General features: G+C 34.8%; 2 protein-coding genes across 2 annotated transcripts in view; one reads left to right on the top strand and one right to left on the bottom strand.

The window, feature by feature from the left end:
• LOC117116037 (exocyst complex component 5-like) overlaps positions 1-7,636 on the bottom strand; it is a 13,865-nt gene extending 6,229 nt beyond the window's left edge. Inside the window, exons 1-7 of the mRNA XM_033259972.1 lie at positions 7,514-7,636; positions 5,036-5,287; positions 3,908-4,105; positions 3,100-3,164; positions 2,771-2,799; positions 1,881-1,990; positions 1,299-1,343 (exon numbers count right to left, since the gene is read on the bottom strand). Coding sequence (XP_033115863.1) covers positions 1,299-1,343; positions 1,881-1,990; positions 2,771-2,799; positions 3,100-3,164; positions 3,908-4,105; positions 5,036-5,287; positions 7,514-7,537 — 723 coding nt within the window. The 5' untranslated portion in view covers positions 7,538-7,636. The remainder of the gene's footprint in view (positions 1-1,298; positions 1,344-1,880; positions 1,991-2,770; positions 2,800-3,099; positions 3,165-3,907; positions 4,106-5,035; positions 5,288-7,513) is intronic.
• Positions 7,637-10,319: 2,683 nt separating this feature from the next.
• The window catches only part of LOC117116066 (organic solute transporter subunit alpha-like), a 23,113-nt gene continuing 16,450 nt past the window's right edge, over positions 10,320-16,982 (top strand). The window contains exon 1 of the mRNA XM_033260004.1: positions 10,320-10,582. The gene's annotated coding sequence lies outside the window, so the exon portion shown is untranslated. The remainder of the gene's footprint in view (positions 10,583-16,982) is intronic.

Genomic DNA, 16,982 nt, shown 5'->3' with positions numbered 1-16,982 from the left:
ATGTTATGTGCACTTAGTCTGTCTCTTATACACATCTAGATGTGTAAAAGGGCTAACTTTAATAGCAGACGAAATTTTAGAGATCCGGTAACGCGGATGAATATTAAGCTGCCGTCTGTGGTTCAAAAACGTATTTCCTAATAATTCATAATAGACCATCATTCCCTTAATTAGTTGTCTATAATAATAACTATATTAGTTGTTAAGATATTACAATAGAGAATTTGAACAGACACTGAAAATTTGCTTTCTTTGGAGAACTATTATAGTTGAGCCCGAGCGAGGGCCTGTCTCTTATACACATCTAGATGTGTATAAGAGACAGCCGATAGGCTGACGGTGGCCAGGCCTAGCACAAACCGACAGTGCAGCAGCGTGGTCAAACGCGCTAGAGCCTAGCTGAATTTACCTTTGATAAAAACCAAATTATTTTAATCGCTGGCATTCTTCCACTTAACACAATATTATTTTAACTCTTATTCAAACATCTGTATATTTTATGGCCCTTTCTAAAGTGTTTTTTCTAGTTGTTAGATCACCGAATTTTGTTGTTTACATGCATTTCGCGATCATATCTAGCATTCACGATGTCAATAAGTTGCTGACCCCAACACTCTCGTTCGTCATTGTAAACATGTGCGCTCAATCCGACGACACTTGTGTTGTTTGTTGTTCTGGTTAGGTTTTTATTACATTAATATAGTGAATATTATACTAGAAATAGAAAAAAGATCGAACGATTAATGAATAAATACAACAAACTTGAAGAAAAATATACATTACCACTTTGTAAAACGTGCGCAATCGGACTTATTTTGACGTCATCAGGGGTAAAGACCATTTGTAAAATCGACTATTCGTAAAATTGAAGTTCGTAAAATAGACGTTTTGCTGTATTTATGTGTTTTATAAACATACTTGTAACATTGCATGCCTTTTACCATTAAGGCACTGATGAAGATTTGTGGATAATGGAAACTATACCACATGCATTGATCTATTTTTGTTTTAATTTAAGTTTTAAAGTTAAAAGCCCTCTTAAAATTTCACCCTTTTAAACAATATTTAAATTTTCCTGCTTTCATTATTAAGATTATTGAGTCTTTTAGCACAATGCGCTATAAAGAATAAATTATTATTATTATTATTACAATTAAAATCTCATTGCTTGTTTTTTATTGTATATATTTGACAAAGATAATTGGAAGAGTTATTCTTATATTAAACATCTATTGTATTTTGGAATGAAGTTGAACTGGAAAACATTGCAGAATGACACAAAATATAACTATACTAACCCTTTGATTGGTTTCTATAAATGATTCAACACAACGACTATATCCCTGGTGAAAAAAATGTTGAGAATTTAACTAAATTAATAACATATTATTGTGATATGCACTATATATATATGGTGCATCATTACTTCTTGACAAAAACACCATTTAGAAAAGCATTGCAGTACCCACTGCTACTTGGGGATCGGATTTGACACTATAGCCAGCTCGGTGGTCTAGTGACACCAGGCTAGTTATCTGGAGGTTGTGGGTTCAAATCCCTCCTCGAATCACCTGCAAGGTTTTTTTTTTTTGCAAGTATATGGGGATGTACTGAGCATTCACTATGATAACACGTAGGGCAAAACTTAAGTCCTATTGAATCTCCTGACGAAAATACCATTTAGAATTATTATCATCATAATATATAATAATCATTATATTACTATTATTATCATTAATATTACATAAATTAAAACTTAGAAGCACCCATATCAAGTGCTTAAGACCAGTAAGAAAAATTTAAGGAAAACCTTCAAAATAATAATTTCATGGTGATGTGACTGATGGCCACTTGACGACTGACACCGTTCTCATCATTACCTTAAAATTAAGCAAGATGTCAGCCAGCTCCCGCATCCTCTGTTTATCCCCATCATTATGAGCAATCTGGAACTCGTTGATTAAATTAAATTCAATTGCATTGTATTGGGCTAAAAAAAACAATATAACAACAATAACTTGTAAGAACATTCATTATTTCCACCATTTTTGTAAAAGTACAAAGCATAATGCTTGTGGCCAGGGGAGGGGAGGTGGGTGGGTGTAGTTATATGTAGGGTGATAGAAGTTGAGAAATCCAAAGGTAGAGAAAGGCCTAGGAAGAGTTGGGAGCAAGTTGTTACCAGACTGATGTCCATAAGCTAAGGATAAGCCATGCAAATGCACAGAATAGAAATGACTGGAGGAAAGCTATCATGGTGAACAGTCCAACCCTTACTAGCATGGATTAATTACAGACTATAAATTGATGATAATGATGACTCTTTTATGAAAAGTTAAAATGATTTCAAAATGCGGCTACATTCCTCTTTGTTATGCCACTGTATGGTGCACTGTATCTGATCATCACAAGCTTAAATGGTGTGGTGTACTGTATACACATTAGGGACCTTTCGATGACACAACGAGGGTAGGACGTAAAACATATTGTTGTCACATAAGGTCATCTCGCATGCGACAACGTTGAGTTCTTGTGGTCAGGTGGATTCTAGAACAGAATTTGGCCAAATCTGCGTTGTGCAGAGAATGCAAGATGGTCACGCATGAGTGAATCTGTTCTAGTGTTTCGTCGTCACGCAAATCGAAAGTTCCCTAGTACTGTGCATGACATGAGAGGAGCACTTTAATGTCATACCTTCAAAAAGTAAAAAAAAAAAAAAATAAAAAATACAAATTAATGATAATAAAAAAAATATCAAAACCAACAATACCTGTTATTCTATTTTTTGGATGTGCAAACCTGTAAAAGAAAGAGAACATCTGATATAAACATCTTAACCACCAAGCTATTCAACTCCACACAAATATAGTTATATATATAATATAAGTAATTTATATATAATATAAGTAATTATTCTTTGTTTTGGCAATGGATGCAGACCATTTTAATTGTTTACATGATACAATATCAATTTAGCTTGATGGCAAACTAAATCTCTTTATAAGGATTGAACGCTTTCGGTAGTCTGTAAAATCCTTGAACTTGTGAGAAAATTGAATAAAATTAAAGTAGAGGTAATGTAAGGGTTTATTCTCTTACTTATCTGCTGGTAGTTCTTGGGCAATTAAGTATAGCTTCTGGATAACATCTGCAGCTTCATTTAACTATTACAAATAGAAAATGAGAAATTGTTCAAGTAAATTGAATGTATTTTAAAAAGGGATTTTATAAGTATTATGTGTGGATGGTTACATTAATAAATATTGGCCAAATCTGAGAATTACATTTTATAACATATTATAGTTTTATAGTTTTGTATTAATCTATTTTTCTAAGGATGGATTAACAAGCTTGTGTGCAATTGTGAATTTAATTGCTTTTGTTAATGCTTGCCTTCTTAGATTTAGACTTGATTAATTTCAGTGTTTTGGTTATTTTTTGCTTTATGTTATGAACCAAATGTATTGTGTCATTTATGAAAAGCTAAATACAGAATGAATAAATAAATGGATGGATGAATGAATAAATGAATGGATGAATGAATGAATGAATGAATGAATGGATCATTGACCTATTAATAGGTCCATGGATGGATGAAGGAATGAATGAATGAATGGCCAATAAATGGATGGATGAATGCACGAATTAATATATGAATGAATGAATGGGAATGAATAGATGAATGGATTAATGAATGGGAATGAATGGAAATGAATGAATGAATGAAAGGATAAATGCTACAGTTATAATCATTTTGTCTTAGCATCGCTCCTCAACTATTCAAATACAAAAATTCACAATTTTGTTAAATAGTAATGTTCGGAAATAAAACCACTTCAAAAACAAAAAATCTTAACACCTACATTTAGCAAAAAAAAATTACTAGAATATATCAATGAATGTGTACCTGAAATGGATCACTAAATATTTCTGCTTGGGGCTCAAACTCATTGGTGAACATGAAGAAATAATGAATGAGTTTGCGGGCTTCTTGGTCACGAGCCCGAGGCGTGTTCACTCCCTCAAGTTGATCACCAAGATGGACGACTTTTGTTGCTACGGAACTGATGTGTTCATCTAGTTCTTGAAAGTTGGTAAAAGCTTTCTAATATAAATAGTAAATCAAAATATGTGAGGCTTGAAATGCCAAATCCAGCATCATTGACAAAAACATGAAAATTAAGATTTAAAGGTATTACTAATCTTTAATACCATTTTAAATATCTTTTAAAAACATTGTTTTAAATTTATAAATTTTAACATTGGAATTTTATACTTTTAATAATTGTATTAAAGTATAATCTACTATTTTATGCAATGCGGCCTATTAATTACATTTTATGACTACTGTTCTTTTTCTCGAAAACCCATTAGAAATAAGTCGTTTTTATACAACTGTCATGGGCTATCCTAGTATACCACGGTTTACAACATCGCTTTTTACTGGTATAATTTTAATCTTTTTCCCTACTGTATTTCAAATTATGTTTTAACTTTTAAGAAAATCATTGTTATATTTGCTATTTATTGTTATGATGTTACGGTATAATGAATAAACTCAAGTCAAGTTTCTATAAATATAAATAAAAAAATTAATTCCATGTCTGGAATTTAATAATTATAAAGTTGGCATACCATTAAGGAGGGAAGGGTGAGTATGCACTGCTTACCCAAATTTTTGTATTCCAAAGAAAATGTTTTAACTGTGTATTTTCTCCACATACACCTGTACTTACTGGAAGTTTTTTTCAGCTTATGGATTTTATACAAGCCTTACTTTTTCAAGTTGGTTGACACAATTCTAGAACAATTATTAGTTTTACTTACGCCTATGAATTTAAAACTTTTTTATTTATTTATTCGAGAAGATCGCAAAAACTGTACAAAGTTCCATTACAGAATGAAAAGGGGGGCATGGTACCTAATTTCAAAAGGTCATAAATTAAAGACTGCTTGAAATTTAAGCTGAAATTTTCGATTCTTTCTTTTGACATCAAGGTATTTTTAGAATTTTTTACAAGACTTTTAGACTTACCTTATTAGTCTTGCGAAGTCCATCAACACTTACTGCATGCCTTGTCCTTTCATTTTGTAAAGACAATTCTTCCTTTTTTATTTTTTCATCCATTTTCATACTCATTAGCTTCAATTCTTCTATTGTACTTTCAAATGCAATAAGCATCTGCTTTGCATTAAAGGCTCCAGATCCAGGCCGATATTTCCTATCCTCACCCTGGACACGCCACACCAGCTGCTCAACATAATGAGTGGGCTCGAAGTATGGGTTCTAAATAACAGGATAAAAATAATAACTAGTAACCAAGATTACATAGTTCCTCTGATATAAGCCCATCTCCCATGAACACAAAATTAAGCCAATTTTGGTGGGAGGGGGGTGGGGTGTTGGCCTTATACCTTTTCAATTAAAAGGCAATTTTTCAAAACTGCCTACCTAATTCAAAGCCAATTTTTAAATTGTTTATGAAAGCATTGTAAAAAAATCAGCTAACTACTCATTCAAATCATACACTGGGCTTTTGCTTGAGAAAAGGCTGGTACAAAAATCTAGGCATAAAACAGTACTGTAGGGGATGGGCTTACAACCAGGGTGGGCTTATAGTCGATGAACTATGGTATCTGTACCAGTTTGACCACAGGTAATAAATCTACTCAGTTGTTGGAGAAAGGTTTTGAAAAAAAGAAGTGGATTATTTACATCACCATAAAATAAATAACGCTTGCGCAGTCATACTTTAAAAAAATTGCATTATCAGCCATGTAAGTTTATCAATTCTGGTTGAATGTCTGTTAATCTGAGTTCAACTTTCAGCAGCCAAAATTAGCGTCAGCCCAAGCCGTGGTGCCCAAGCTCACTACTGCACTAATTTGCCGAGGCCCTTTGGCAAGTTAAATTTATGAATGTACTGTACTGTGAATCCACGGTGTATGAAAATCAAATCTTCTCCGTGTAAGTTTTTATAGTCATGTAAAAATACATTGACTTGATAAAACAAATTTTTTTAAAACAAAGGAGTGGACTGAATCAAAGGCAAATCAACGCACATGGGTTAATTAATCCCTGCATTGGTTGAATGAATTTTTTGTAAATGTAGTTTATAGGGAGGTTTGGCATTTGTAAATAAGTACTTAATTCTGATTTTACCCTTGTAATTAAACGTAATTAAATATGCTACAGTAGTATATTTCCATCATTAAATAGATTATTGAATCATTGTGATAAGCTAAAGTAAGCGTAATTGTATTCTTTTCACTCAAAATATGTATGAGTGAGGCTATTCCATGTTCTCTGCATCCATACTTCGTAGAGACATGCACAGCGTGGTATTTCTTTCAAATTAACTGTCAATGTTGTTTTTGTTAGCGATGACATGGGAAAATGTGTTTGAATAAAAACATAACAAATATTTGTTTTTTCTAAGTACTTTATTTGTAATAATTACACATCTTACAGAAAATACATGCATACTCGTTGTTCACATCTTGCTTTACAGCCTACTTTGTTAGAGTTGATTCCATGCTCTCTAAACATGGTCTTTCTTGATGTTCTTTGCACACTCGACACTTGACTAAAGGCTATAACGATGTTGTTTTTGTTGGTGCCAACATGAATAAATGTGTTTGAATGAAAACATTAAAATGTTATTTACTTTTTGACGATTGACTACCATACAACAATAGAGTCTTAGGCCGAGAAGAATATCGTTTTGATTTTGTGGTAATTGAGTTTTAGTTTTAGCAGGGAACCTCCATGTTTTGGCGTAGACCTGGTATTGTACGTGGTCAAGTGTGTTTATTCAACAAGTGACGCGAGTAAAATGAAAAGAACACAAATATTTCCAGCTCACAATATCACTTTTATTTGAAAAGTTAACACAATGATTTAATAATTTACTTAATGATTAAACTACATACTATTGTAGGAAAAATAAAATTATTTAAATCAGTGCAGTGGTGAGCTTGGGCCGATGCTAATTTTGGGTGCTGAAAGTTAAACTTATTTAATCAGAATTGATAAATTTACGTGACCGAATGCAAGTTTATTAAAGTATGACTGCGCATGTGTTAATTATTTCATTGTGTATATATATATATATATATATATCATAAGACAGATTTTTCTTGCAAAAAATTTATACCATACGGAACAGCATACAAACCTAGCCTACTGGGCCTCTAAAAATAACTGTATCTTGAAAGTGGGAATGCTATACTCTAGGCCTACTTACTACAAGGATAGTATTACTACTATTTTTTATAGTACTCAGACAGGGCAGGGCATCTAGCTTACCTAGCTAGCCAGGCCTACTATAGCCTATTTTACGGCATGGGCCTCGCTCGGGCTCTCTGTACTGTAGGCCTAGGCCCCTATATCTTGTCAGCCTCTGCCTTCTTCTATGCTAGGCCTTCTTAGGTTTGAATAAAGGTTATCGATATAAAGTAATACAATATGAAACATTTATTGGATCAGTATAACAAAAGGTTACAAAATTACCTCAAATTCCTTCACAGAAGACATTATAACAAATATTGCCAAGCCTAGACTTCAGAAAAATGACTCGTACAAGAACGAACCACTTTGTTTGGTTTAATTCAGCCCTCTATCGGCTAAGAACCAGTTCACGGAAGTCACATTACTGTCGGTCAAAAAGAAAGTAACAATGAACATGGGTTTTTTGTGTGCTACTAGTATTTCATTTATTTTTACCTGATTTATCAGACCTATTTATTTATTACGGTATAAATGAAAACAAACAAAGCGGTAGCATAAAGTTAAAATGCTTGCATTACAATCAAATATAAACACAAATTACCAGACTGTACAAACATTTCTGATACAATGAAATAAGAGTAGGCCCTATTATAAATTGTGAATTGAAATACAAACAGCAAACAACTTTGATAATAGCGAATTCAAAACGAGAAGTTAAGATCAAAGTTTAAGCCTATTATTAGCTGTCATGTTTAAAAATAGGCTCCCGTTGGGAGCGTGTGTCTACTGCTTACTTGTTTCTCTTTCGTGGGACCCACATTATTAAATGTTTGTCAAAAGTTAACAATATATTTCTTTTTTAATTATCCATACTTACGTCATTCATTTTAACAAAATCATTACATTACAATAGAATAATAATAATAAAAATAAAATAAATAATATTAATATTAACATAATAATGATACTAATAATAATATGAATAATAATTTTTATAATAATAATGTAATTGATAATAATACTAGCAATATTAATATGGCAGTACAAATCATTTTATTCTTTAACTATATAAACACTCTTGTTTTTATTGTTTTCTCGCTGTACAATTAACACAAATCGAACGGATGAAATTAATACATTTATAACATTGTCTAAAGATAAACATCATAATTTCATTTCATTTCATTTATTATCTCATACAAGAATAATACATACAAAAAAGAAAAAAAAAAACGAATCATAAACAAGCCTGAGAATTATCTAAAAGAAACTTACTATCGAGAGGCTCTCACAACAATGAAACATGTCAAAAATCACATTAGAAATACCAGAACTTTTTTCTTTTACAAAGCATCGTTTTCCTAAATCACTCGTAGATTCATCTATCTATTTTACATAAAAATACATGTACATATCCAAACACGTACACACTTGCACACACCTAAATACAGGGGCGGATCCAGAGATGTCCGAAAAGGGTGGGGAGGCGAAAGTGGGGCCGATTGAGATTGTGTTCTATACGCCCGAAAACAACCTCTGAGGCGTTTTGAGCGATGATTTATTTTCTTTTTTTTTCTTCATTCTTTCTTTTTTTCCTTTTCTGACTTTCCGAGGGGGGGGGGGTGCCGGGGCTGCCGGCCGTCCCTCCTAATCCGCCCCTGAAATATATGTGTCATTAATTGTTCTACATCGGATAAAGTAGAAACGATGACTGCACAACTGTCTTATAAAGCAATTATAGTCTAAGTAATTTCGTACACTATTAGGAAATAGTAGAATTAAGAGTCTATTTCCTTCAAAATCTAGGAAATAATTGCTCCTTCAGTTTCTATTTTGTCTAGTACATACTCAAAACCTGACTATAATTGCTTAATAGTTTATCTGTTTGCAAAAAGTGTTCATGCACCCAAAATCACCTCTGCTTGTATTCTATGAAGACGCTCGAATTGGTACGTTGCTCATCCTGGTCTGTAAAATATAGTAATTTTTGGTATGTGTCCCTGAAATAGAGGACCCTATTCAGGGGACATCCTGGCCTTATTAAAAAAAGGGACATGTGACATTTCCCCCGGACCTCTTTGTTGTGTTCTTAAGCTCTGCTGCCCACACAATCACATTTTTTTGTGACAAACAAATGTGATACCTATATTTAGGTGTAATATGACATCATCATGCCTATATATGGGCATTTCATGTAGACACATAAGATTTGATAGGATGTACAGGGCTTAAAAATTGGGTTTAGCACCGTAGTCAATAATTATTACATAAATAATATTATTTAATTATAATAGAATCAAAGAATCTTTTAATTAACTTAAAGACGTGTTGCAATACAATTATAACTAAATAAAATACCGGTACGATTCATTTATATGAAATCAACATAAATATCATTAAAACAACAAACGATATATATTATTGTTCCCGATATTGTTTCATTATTCAGGTGCTATTAAAAGCAAAATTATTTTTATTGGCCAGATGGGGTATTTAGCCGGTAGTTTAACCCTAACTTTAAGGATAAGCTAATTTGAATTATAGCCAATAAAATATATACTTTGTTATTTTTTTTTTAGTATTGAGATCTTGAATCTATTGTTGTTGTGATGCAATACAATATCTGCCCCTAATTGACCACTTGTCACACTCAGAAAGTGTCCCCACCCTCTTAATTTGTAGGATGTCCTGTTAATATTTCCCCTTCGTTTAACGGAAGAATAGCCCTAATAGAGGTGTCTCCTGAATAGAGGTGCTACAGAGGGATTCTACTGTAATTAAAAATATGAATTAATCAATTTAAGGATGCTAAATGGTATTTCTATTATTATTTCTATTTAATTAAACACTACAGACAATTAATTGTCTTTTTTTTTGGAAATAAACTAAATTTATGTATTTTGTATGTTTATTTACTTATCCCTTGCATATTTGACCGCCAGCTACTACTAAGTACTATGCCTACTACTATTACTGATTAACTAAACGTGATAGAAGTTCCTCGTTCACTCGCTGTGCCTTAATTACTTTCGCGCTTCGCTGCATATTATGAACCGATGAACTCTATACAGACAGAGCATAATACGAATTCATAATAACGCTCACTTCTTCAAATGGAAATTCAGGACAATGCTACTACGGGACTAAACTACTGTAAAGATCATATGAGTGTGACCAGCTTCGTTGTCTACAGAGAACAGAATGTAAATAATATGTTAGAACGAATTATGGTAAGCTTTTAAAGTTCCAGTTTCATGAGACGTTCAGAAACTGGCCTATACAAAGGCCACCTCGAGCAAAGTGCCGCCGAATGTTGATTTTTTGTTCTTCTGGGCCTTCAGACTTTCAAAGGTGAGATATAGACATTGATATCGTGTGTAGTAGGCCAAAAATGTGTCTGGCATACATATATTTAGTAGTGTGTTTCTTATAATGTATCCGCCTCAGCTGAAGACTATGCTGCAACATGTCCATGGTTTGACTAATGCAACTTCATCATAGAGCCTCTCTCCTCTCTGATAAAAAAATCTGATCAGATTACGGAGGTATAATCAAATATTGTCTTATAGGCCTATGGCATAATACAGTATTCAATAAGAAGCGTGGATTGCCATGAGTGTGTCATTGATAGAAATTTTTTCTAAGACGGCCTAATTATTTAATTGACCGATACAAAATGTAGACCATGTTTCCTTGTTGATCGAACATTGTCATTAGTGACGAATCCGTCTCCTTCCTGTAATGTTCGAAGCAAAACAATCACGCTCAAGTTAAACTCACCTCAAATCGCATTATTTTGCGAGCTAGCTCCCCCTCATCTAATCTTCGAGCCCCATCTTCACCGTTGAGCTCTTATTTCAAGACTCTTAGATAGGGCCCACTTATTGTCATTATTGGTATAATGGTCTAAAATATTCAACTGATTGTCATTATTGGTATAATGGCCTAAATATTCAATGGCCCTAAAAGAAAACGTAAATTTCTATTGAGTGACCAATGGTTCACTGTTGAATAATATTGTCGTAGGCCTATATAGGCCATATTTAAAGAGGCAAATAATAAAAAGACTAGATTTCAGTTGAGTGACCAATGGTTCACCATTGATTAATAAACATCATCCGAATAACTTGGCCTATATTCAGTACTGTAGGCTTACTGTAATAAGAAGTGTAGATTTCATTTGAGTGACCAACGATTAACCATTGATTAAATAAATTTCTTCCCAATAACTTGGCCTATGGTACTGTAGGCCTACAAAGAAGCGTCGATTTCATTTGAGTGACCAATGGCAATAGTTCATCACCGATTGATGTAATTTTATTTTTGGAAAACCTATGTGTATAAGAGACAGTATATATATATATATATATATAAACAATGTCTTGTTGCCAAAATATTCAATATTTAGGATAGTAGAGACCGTCATCTTTCCGACCTGGTGTAGGCATATACCTTGTAACATATTTATTTGTGGTGCATATTAATATTTAATTAATTCGACCTCATAATTAATGACAGCTGTTACTAGATAACGCTTCGATGTGGAGGGATAAGTAGATTATTCATCAATTGTTATATTAATTATCATTTGGTCTGAAGACTATCAAATTTTATTTGTGACATGTCTAAATGTGGTCATGATGACATCACATCCTGACCATATATAGGCACATCATGACTATATATGGGCATACACCAGTTTTTTTTGTCAAAGAAAATTAGATAATCGGGACAGGGCTTAACAGTTGGCAATATAATATACAATAGGGAGCGATTTGTGCGACGACGCGACGCTAGAACGGAATCACTTATGCGTGACCGTCCTACCTGGCGTACTACGTTCTCTGCATGCGTAGATTTGACCAAATTGCGTTTCAGAATCTACTCGACGAGGTGACCTTAACGTTCTCGCATGTGTAGATGACTTTTAGTGACGTCATTACGTTCTACTTCCTACCGTCGTCGTGCAATCAAAAGCTCCTTATGTGCATGAGTGAAGTACACGGTATCTTTTACCCCTGGTATTTAAATTTTTATTTTGATATGTGACCCTCATTTCAGCATTTTCACTCACATTTTCTCTACTGAAATAGTTTCTATTTCGATTTAATTGTCTAAACGGCCAAAGGTCAGTCACTACCGTATCATAAGACAAAATGGAGGAACCTTATTCAACAATAATTATGATGAGCAATGAGAGCTGGAATTGGTATATCAAATGTTTTGACAGTAATTAAGCATATTAATTAATATTTTACCTACCTCCATTTGACGCCAGGGGGTGCGGGGGATGACAGGAAAATACTCGCGCTCAGCCCCACACCAGTCAAGTTGAAAATGTTCGAAGCAAAAAATCACACTCGGTGGTTAAAATCACCTCATCACCGTAACTTGCGAGCTAGTTCCCCCACATTAAATCATGAAGCCCCACTTCACTGTGTACATATAAGAGTGCATTGAAGAGGAAATAGAAGTAAATACCAACATAGAAATGGAGTGACAATGGGTCTATTCAATTGAAACCTAAGTCAGAATTCCCGGTTATCTAAAGGTGCCATAGCCATTAAGTTTCGGACCTCAGCCTCAACCATCGTTGGGCTGACCCTCCATTTGTATCTCCCCTGCCCCCCTCCCCTTTGGAATTCACGAATCCGACACTGTGATACTTTCGGACTGATTGTCATAAAAATGCTTGATAAACTTGTAAATATTAAGACATTCCAGTTGATCGCCCATTACCACCTTTTCATCTTAATTAACAGCAATCTGATTTTCTGACAGGGTCCCCTCATCTATGATGCAAACTCATGATCCAAACATCTCGACTCAATACACCCGAAACATCATTTAATGGATACACTAATTTCTTTAAACAAATTCTATCCTTGTTTTTTGTATGCAATATAGTCAAATTAATTTTGTGTGATTACAATACTTCTTTAATTGATAAAATTAAACACAAACTGCCGTTGATGGTGTGTGACAAATTGTATTAAGTTCAACAACAAATGCTACCGTATAAGATCGAAGAGTTTTCATGTATTCTGGGGACTGTGCCGGGCTGACGACCTACTAACACAGATGATAGTACGCGGGGGTTTCTCATGCCTCCAATTCCCATTTGAATTGGGAGATGGAAAATTCGCCCCTTAGAGCACATCGGGCGTTACGCCATTGGTCAAAAGTCCGTAGAAGAAATTACAGTGAATTCGACACAAAATCCATGAATTTGTTGACAGTGTCGTGTCTCACAGGCCCGGAATAATGGTCTAGAAGCCGATAAATGATGTGATTTCCCTCTAAACCACTGCCAAAACAAAACATAGAAAAAGCAATAGAAATAATAATAGGCCTATAATCTGCTTACAATTTCTCAATCAGAAAAACACACACACACACAAACAACAGACGTAAAATGTCAAATAATTAGTTTTTTTTTTAAATTTCAGCAATATCTATAATAGTCTTGATGTAGACGGGGACTGGAGGTTCGGAATTTCACCCAGGAGCTGGGTTCACGCCACTGGCGCATTTTACCAAATGAGATCGTGATCTTCACATTGTCATTTCGAAGATGTGTCATATAATTCTTAGGGATGGAAGCGAAACGGAGATAACATAACGTTTATATAATTTCTGTCTCGGTTGTTTATAATGATGATGGATGGGGCCGTTTAAAACACAAAGAGTAGTTTGTATTACTATTAGTTCCGTCTTCTCTACAGGCATATCATTTGGTGTTTTGATGTTAAACAGCAATATTGTTTTTGCTTCTAGACTTATGTGAACATCCCCCCATCATCTCTCCCATCGGAGAGAGTTGTCCGTCGGGAAGAAATATTACAGTTCGTCAGGATCAAAAATTGCAGACTTTCGTCATGGAGAAAATATGTATTTTTTTTTTTACTTTGTTAGACAAATCGAATAAATAAGTCATTTAAATCCCACAGCTACGTCGCCAGACCTCGCCCACTTACGCTCTCGTCGGGGGAATCCTAATCGACCCCTCCGCTAGGCCAATCCAATGGTACGAAGTCCAATTCTCACGCGTACAGACACCGACATATTATTTTGTCATTATGTGTGTTTATGACTGAAGTAACTCTTATTTGTTATTCGAATCCACATTGTATCATCAGCGAGTTGTTCTGGTATCATTTATCATGTATTTTGTTATTGTATAGACCACCTGTATGGTCATTGGAATTGATAATCTAATGATTGAAGTCCAAGTCGATGGCTACTAACTAAAACAAAATACAGTTGCCATAACAACCTTAAACAAAACAAACACCTCCCGTAAAGTTTGGAAGCCTGTTGATGGTTTTATTTATTATCATGAGGATCAAAGGGAAAATGTATTAAAGTTAGTGAGTGTGAAGGGGAGGGGAGGGGGCGGCTACAGCCCATATTCACCGAAGCCCCATAATTTTTTAAAATATTGCATCATTTTTTAGAACCCAAGATTATTTTCCGGTCCATATGCTTTATTTATTATTTAAGATAAATTTTTAAAACCTAGCATTGCAAACTGATATATGATTCAGTTCAGTTCTGTTTGCCTTAGCCCCCGTGAGGCCGTAGGCGTTTCAAGTGATGGTCATCGTCCTTGCATTTCCAGTCCCATCTCTCCATCTTCGGATGTTATCGATCCATTCTCATCGTCGTCTTCCTCTGCGTCCTTGGCACATACTTCTCCCTCAGTAATTGCCATGACCAGACTGCCAGATCTTCGTTTCCAATGACCATATTTGGTCAGTTTTCTCTTTTCCACCATCTTCATAAGTCCTTCTTCTCCTGACACTTGTTTCCCTTTTCCATTCATTTGTTTTCCTTTCTCTCCAAGTTACTCTCAGAACTCGCGTCCACAGCCACAGTTCAGCTAAAATTATCTTCTTTTCCTCTTCTGAGTGTCCTACTTTCACAGCCATAAAGAGTAATGCTCCAGACTAATGTCTTTGCTAATTTTCTCTTAATATTCATGCTCACATCGATGGATTTTCATAATTCCCCGAGGTCTGTTGTTGCTTTCTTTGCCATTCCTAGCCTGGTCTCGATTTCAATCACACTGTCTCATTCAGGAGTAATTTAAGATTCATCCAAGAAAATTGAACTTACTTTCTTGATCTTATCTTCCTCGATTTGTATTTCTCCATTCCAATGAACTATCAGTTACAATTCTAAAAATTACAAATGGAATAATATCGTACCGGTATCTTCTGGTTAGAGTCACTATGCACAATCTGTGGAGTATCCAGGATTTTAAAAAGAGGGGTGCTGAATAAAGATATCAAAAATCTCAAGGCGCAAAACTAGAGACGGCGAGCCAATCGGTGGCTATGACTACACCTTAAATTGGTTATTAATAAAGTAACTTACTTTGCCATTTATTTCCGTTAAGTTACTATTGTTTTGTTCACTCTTGAACAAAAAGGTAGTCAGTGGCGTAAACACGAGTCGTGAAGCCCCGGGGCGAAAACGTGTTGGGGGCTGATAAATTTCAGTAATGTATTCGCTAACCTAATATAAGAACATTATGAATAATTATGAATTAAGCCAATGTCTGTACTGTATTGTTAAAGAATATTATTAATAATTAACCTTTGTTTTCACACTCGGGGCCCTTTGAAATTGGGGGTGGGGGAGGTACTTTTCCCCTCTGCTCTTGAGTAGCACCGTGAGCATCCCTGGTTACGCCGCTGACACTGATATTTAATATTGCGGTACTATTTTACTTATTAGTTTTCCTTATTGAACGGCCAGTGAGGCCTCTCTCCGAAAACTGTAGACCCACCGGAATCCCCTCGACCGTTCCCAGTGGAATCAATCATTAGATGATGATAACCATTGATAAGCTACGACAAATCGTGACCAAATTGATTATCAAGTCCACAGCTATTTATTTTCATAAAATTTGACTACTAACTGTGGTGAAATGTTTAATTCCTTTGACCAAGGAACTATACCCCTTGCTTTGACTAATGTGAGAATCCTATCTTTGTTTGTTTCTTGAAGCTTTGTCATTTTTCTGATGTTTGGTTCGTGAAGAGGTTAACTAGGTGCAATACGGACACGAAATTGGCGGTATATTAGGGTTGAGGTACTATCAATTAAAACTCAATCCTTAGGATTTTGATCTCTGTGTGAATTATCATTGTAGAATCATTGGTAGATATGGAGGGTGGGGGCGGTGGAAGGATGTGATCAGGTGACTAAAAATCCATAAGTATAAAATAGGACAAACCCTTTGTTCAAGTACTAGAAACAAAGTAACATTCACAAATCAAGATACCATGTAGAGCGTTACATGTTATTTGCTTAATTTTGTACAAGAACATGTCCACTCATTAATTTGTCCCGCACGACTCGATCCTTTATCTCACATTTCAGCCCCACAATACTAAGCCAGTGCCACTGCTTACGTAATAATTATCATCATCGTCATCAGGAAAAAAGAACTGAAATTTGAAGAAATTTAACGCATTTAAGCATTTAAGTGCATTTTCGGGCTTCTAGACCCCCTCTAAACATACTATAGCCACCGCCATGGTCTTAAATCCAGATCCGCCACTGTTAATCATGCCAACGACGTGGTTTTTTGACAATTTAGGGGTTTCAAATGCTTATTTATTTGATTAGAGCATACTAATATGTAGAAAATATATATATATTTTTTTCCTTCCCGACGAATCGTGGCTTTTCTCCCCGCCGGAAGCCCCCCCCCCCACCGGCCCCCGGGGCCCCCCCCCAC

Source organism: Anneissia japonica, unplaced genomic scaffold, assembly GCF_011630105.1.
Source record: "Anneissia japonica isolate Jap-2015-1 unplaced genomic scaffold, ASM1163010v1 scaffold287743_len2803612_cov181, whole genome shotgun sequence".
Lineage (NCBI taxonomy): Eukaryota > Metazoa > Echinodermata > Crinoidea > Comatulida > Comatulidae > Anneissia > Anneissia japonica.
Note: the sequence above shows the minus strand (reverse complement) of the source record. Positions and strands in the feature narration are given on the sequence as shown.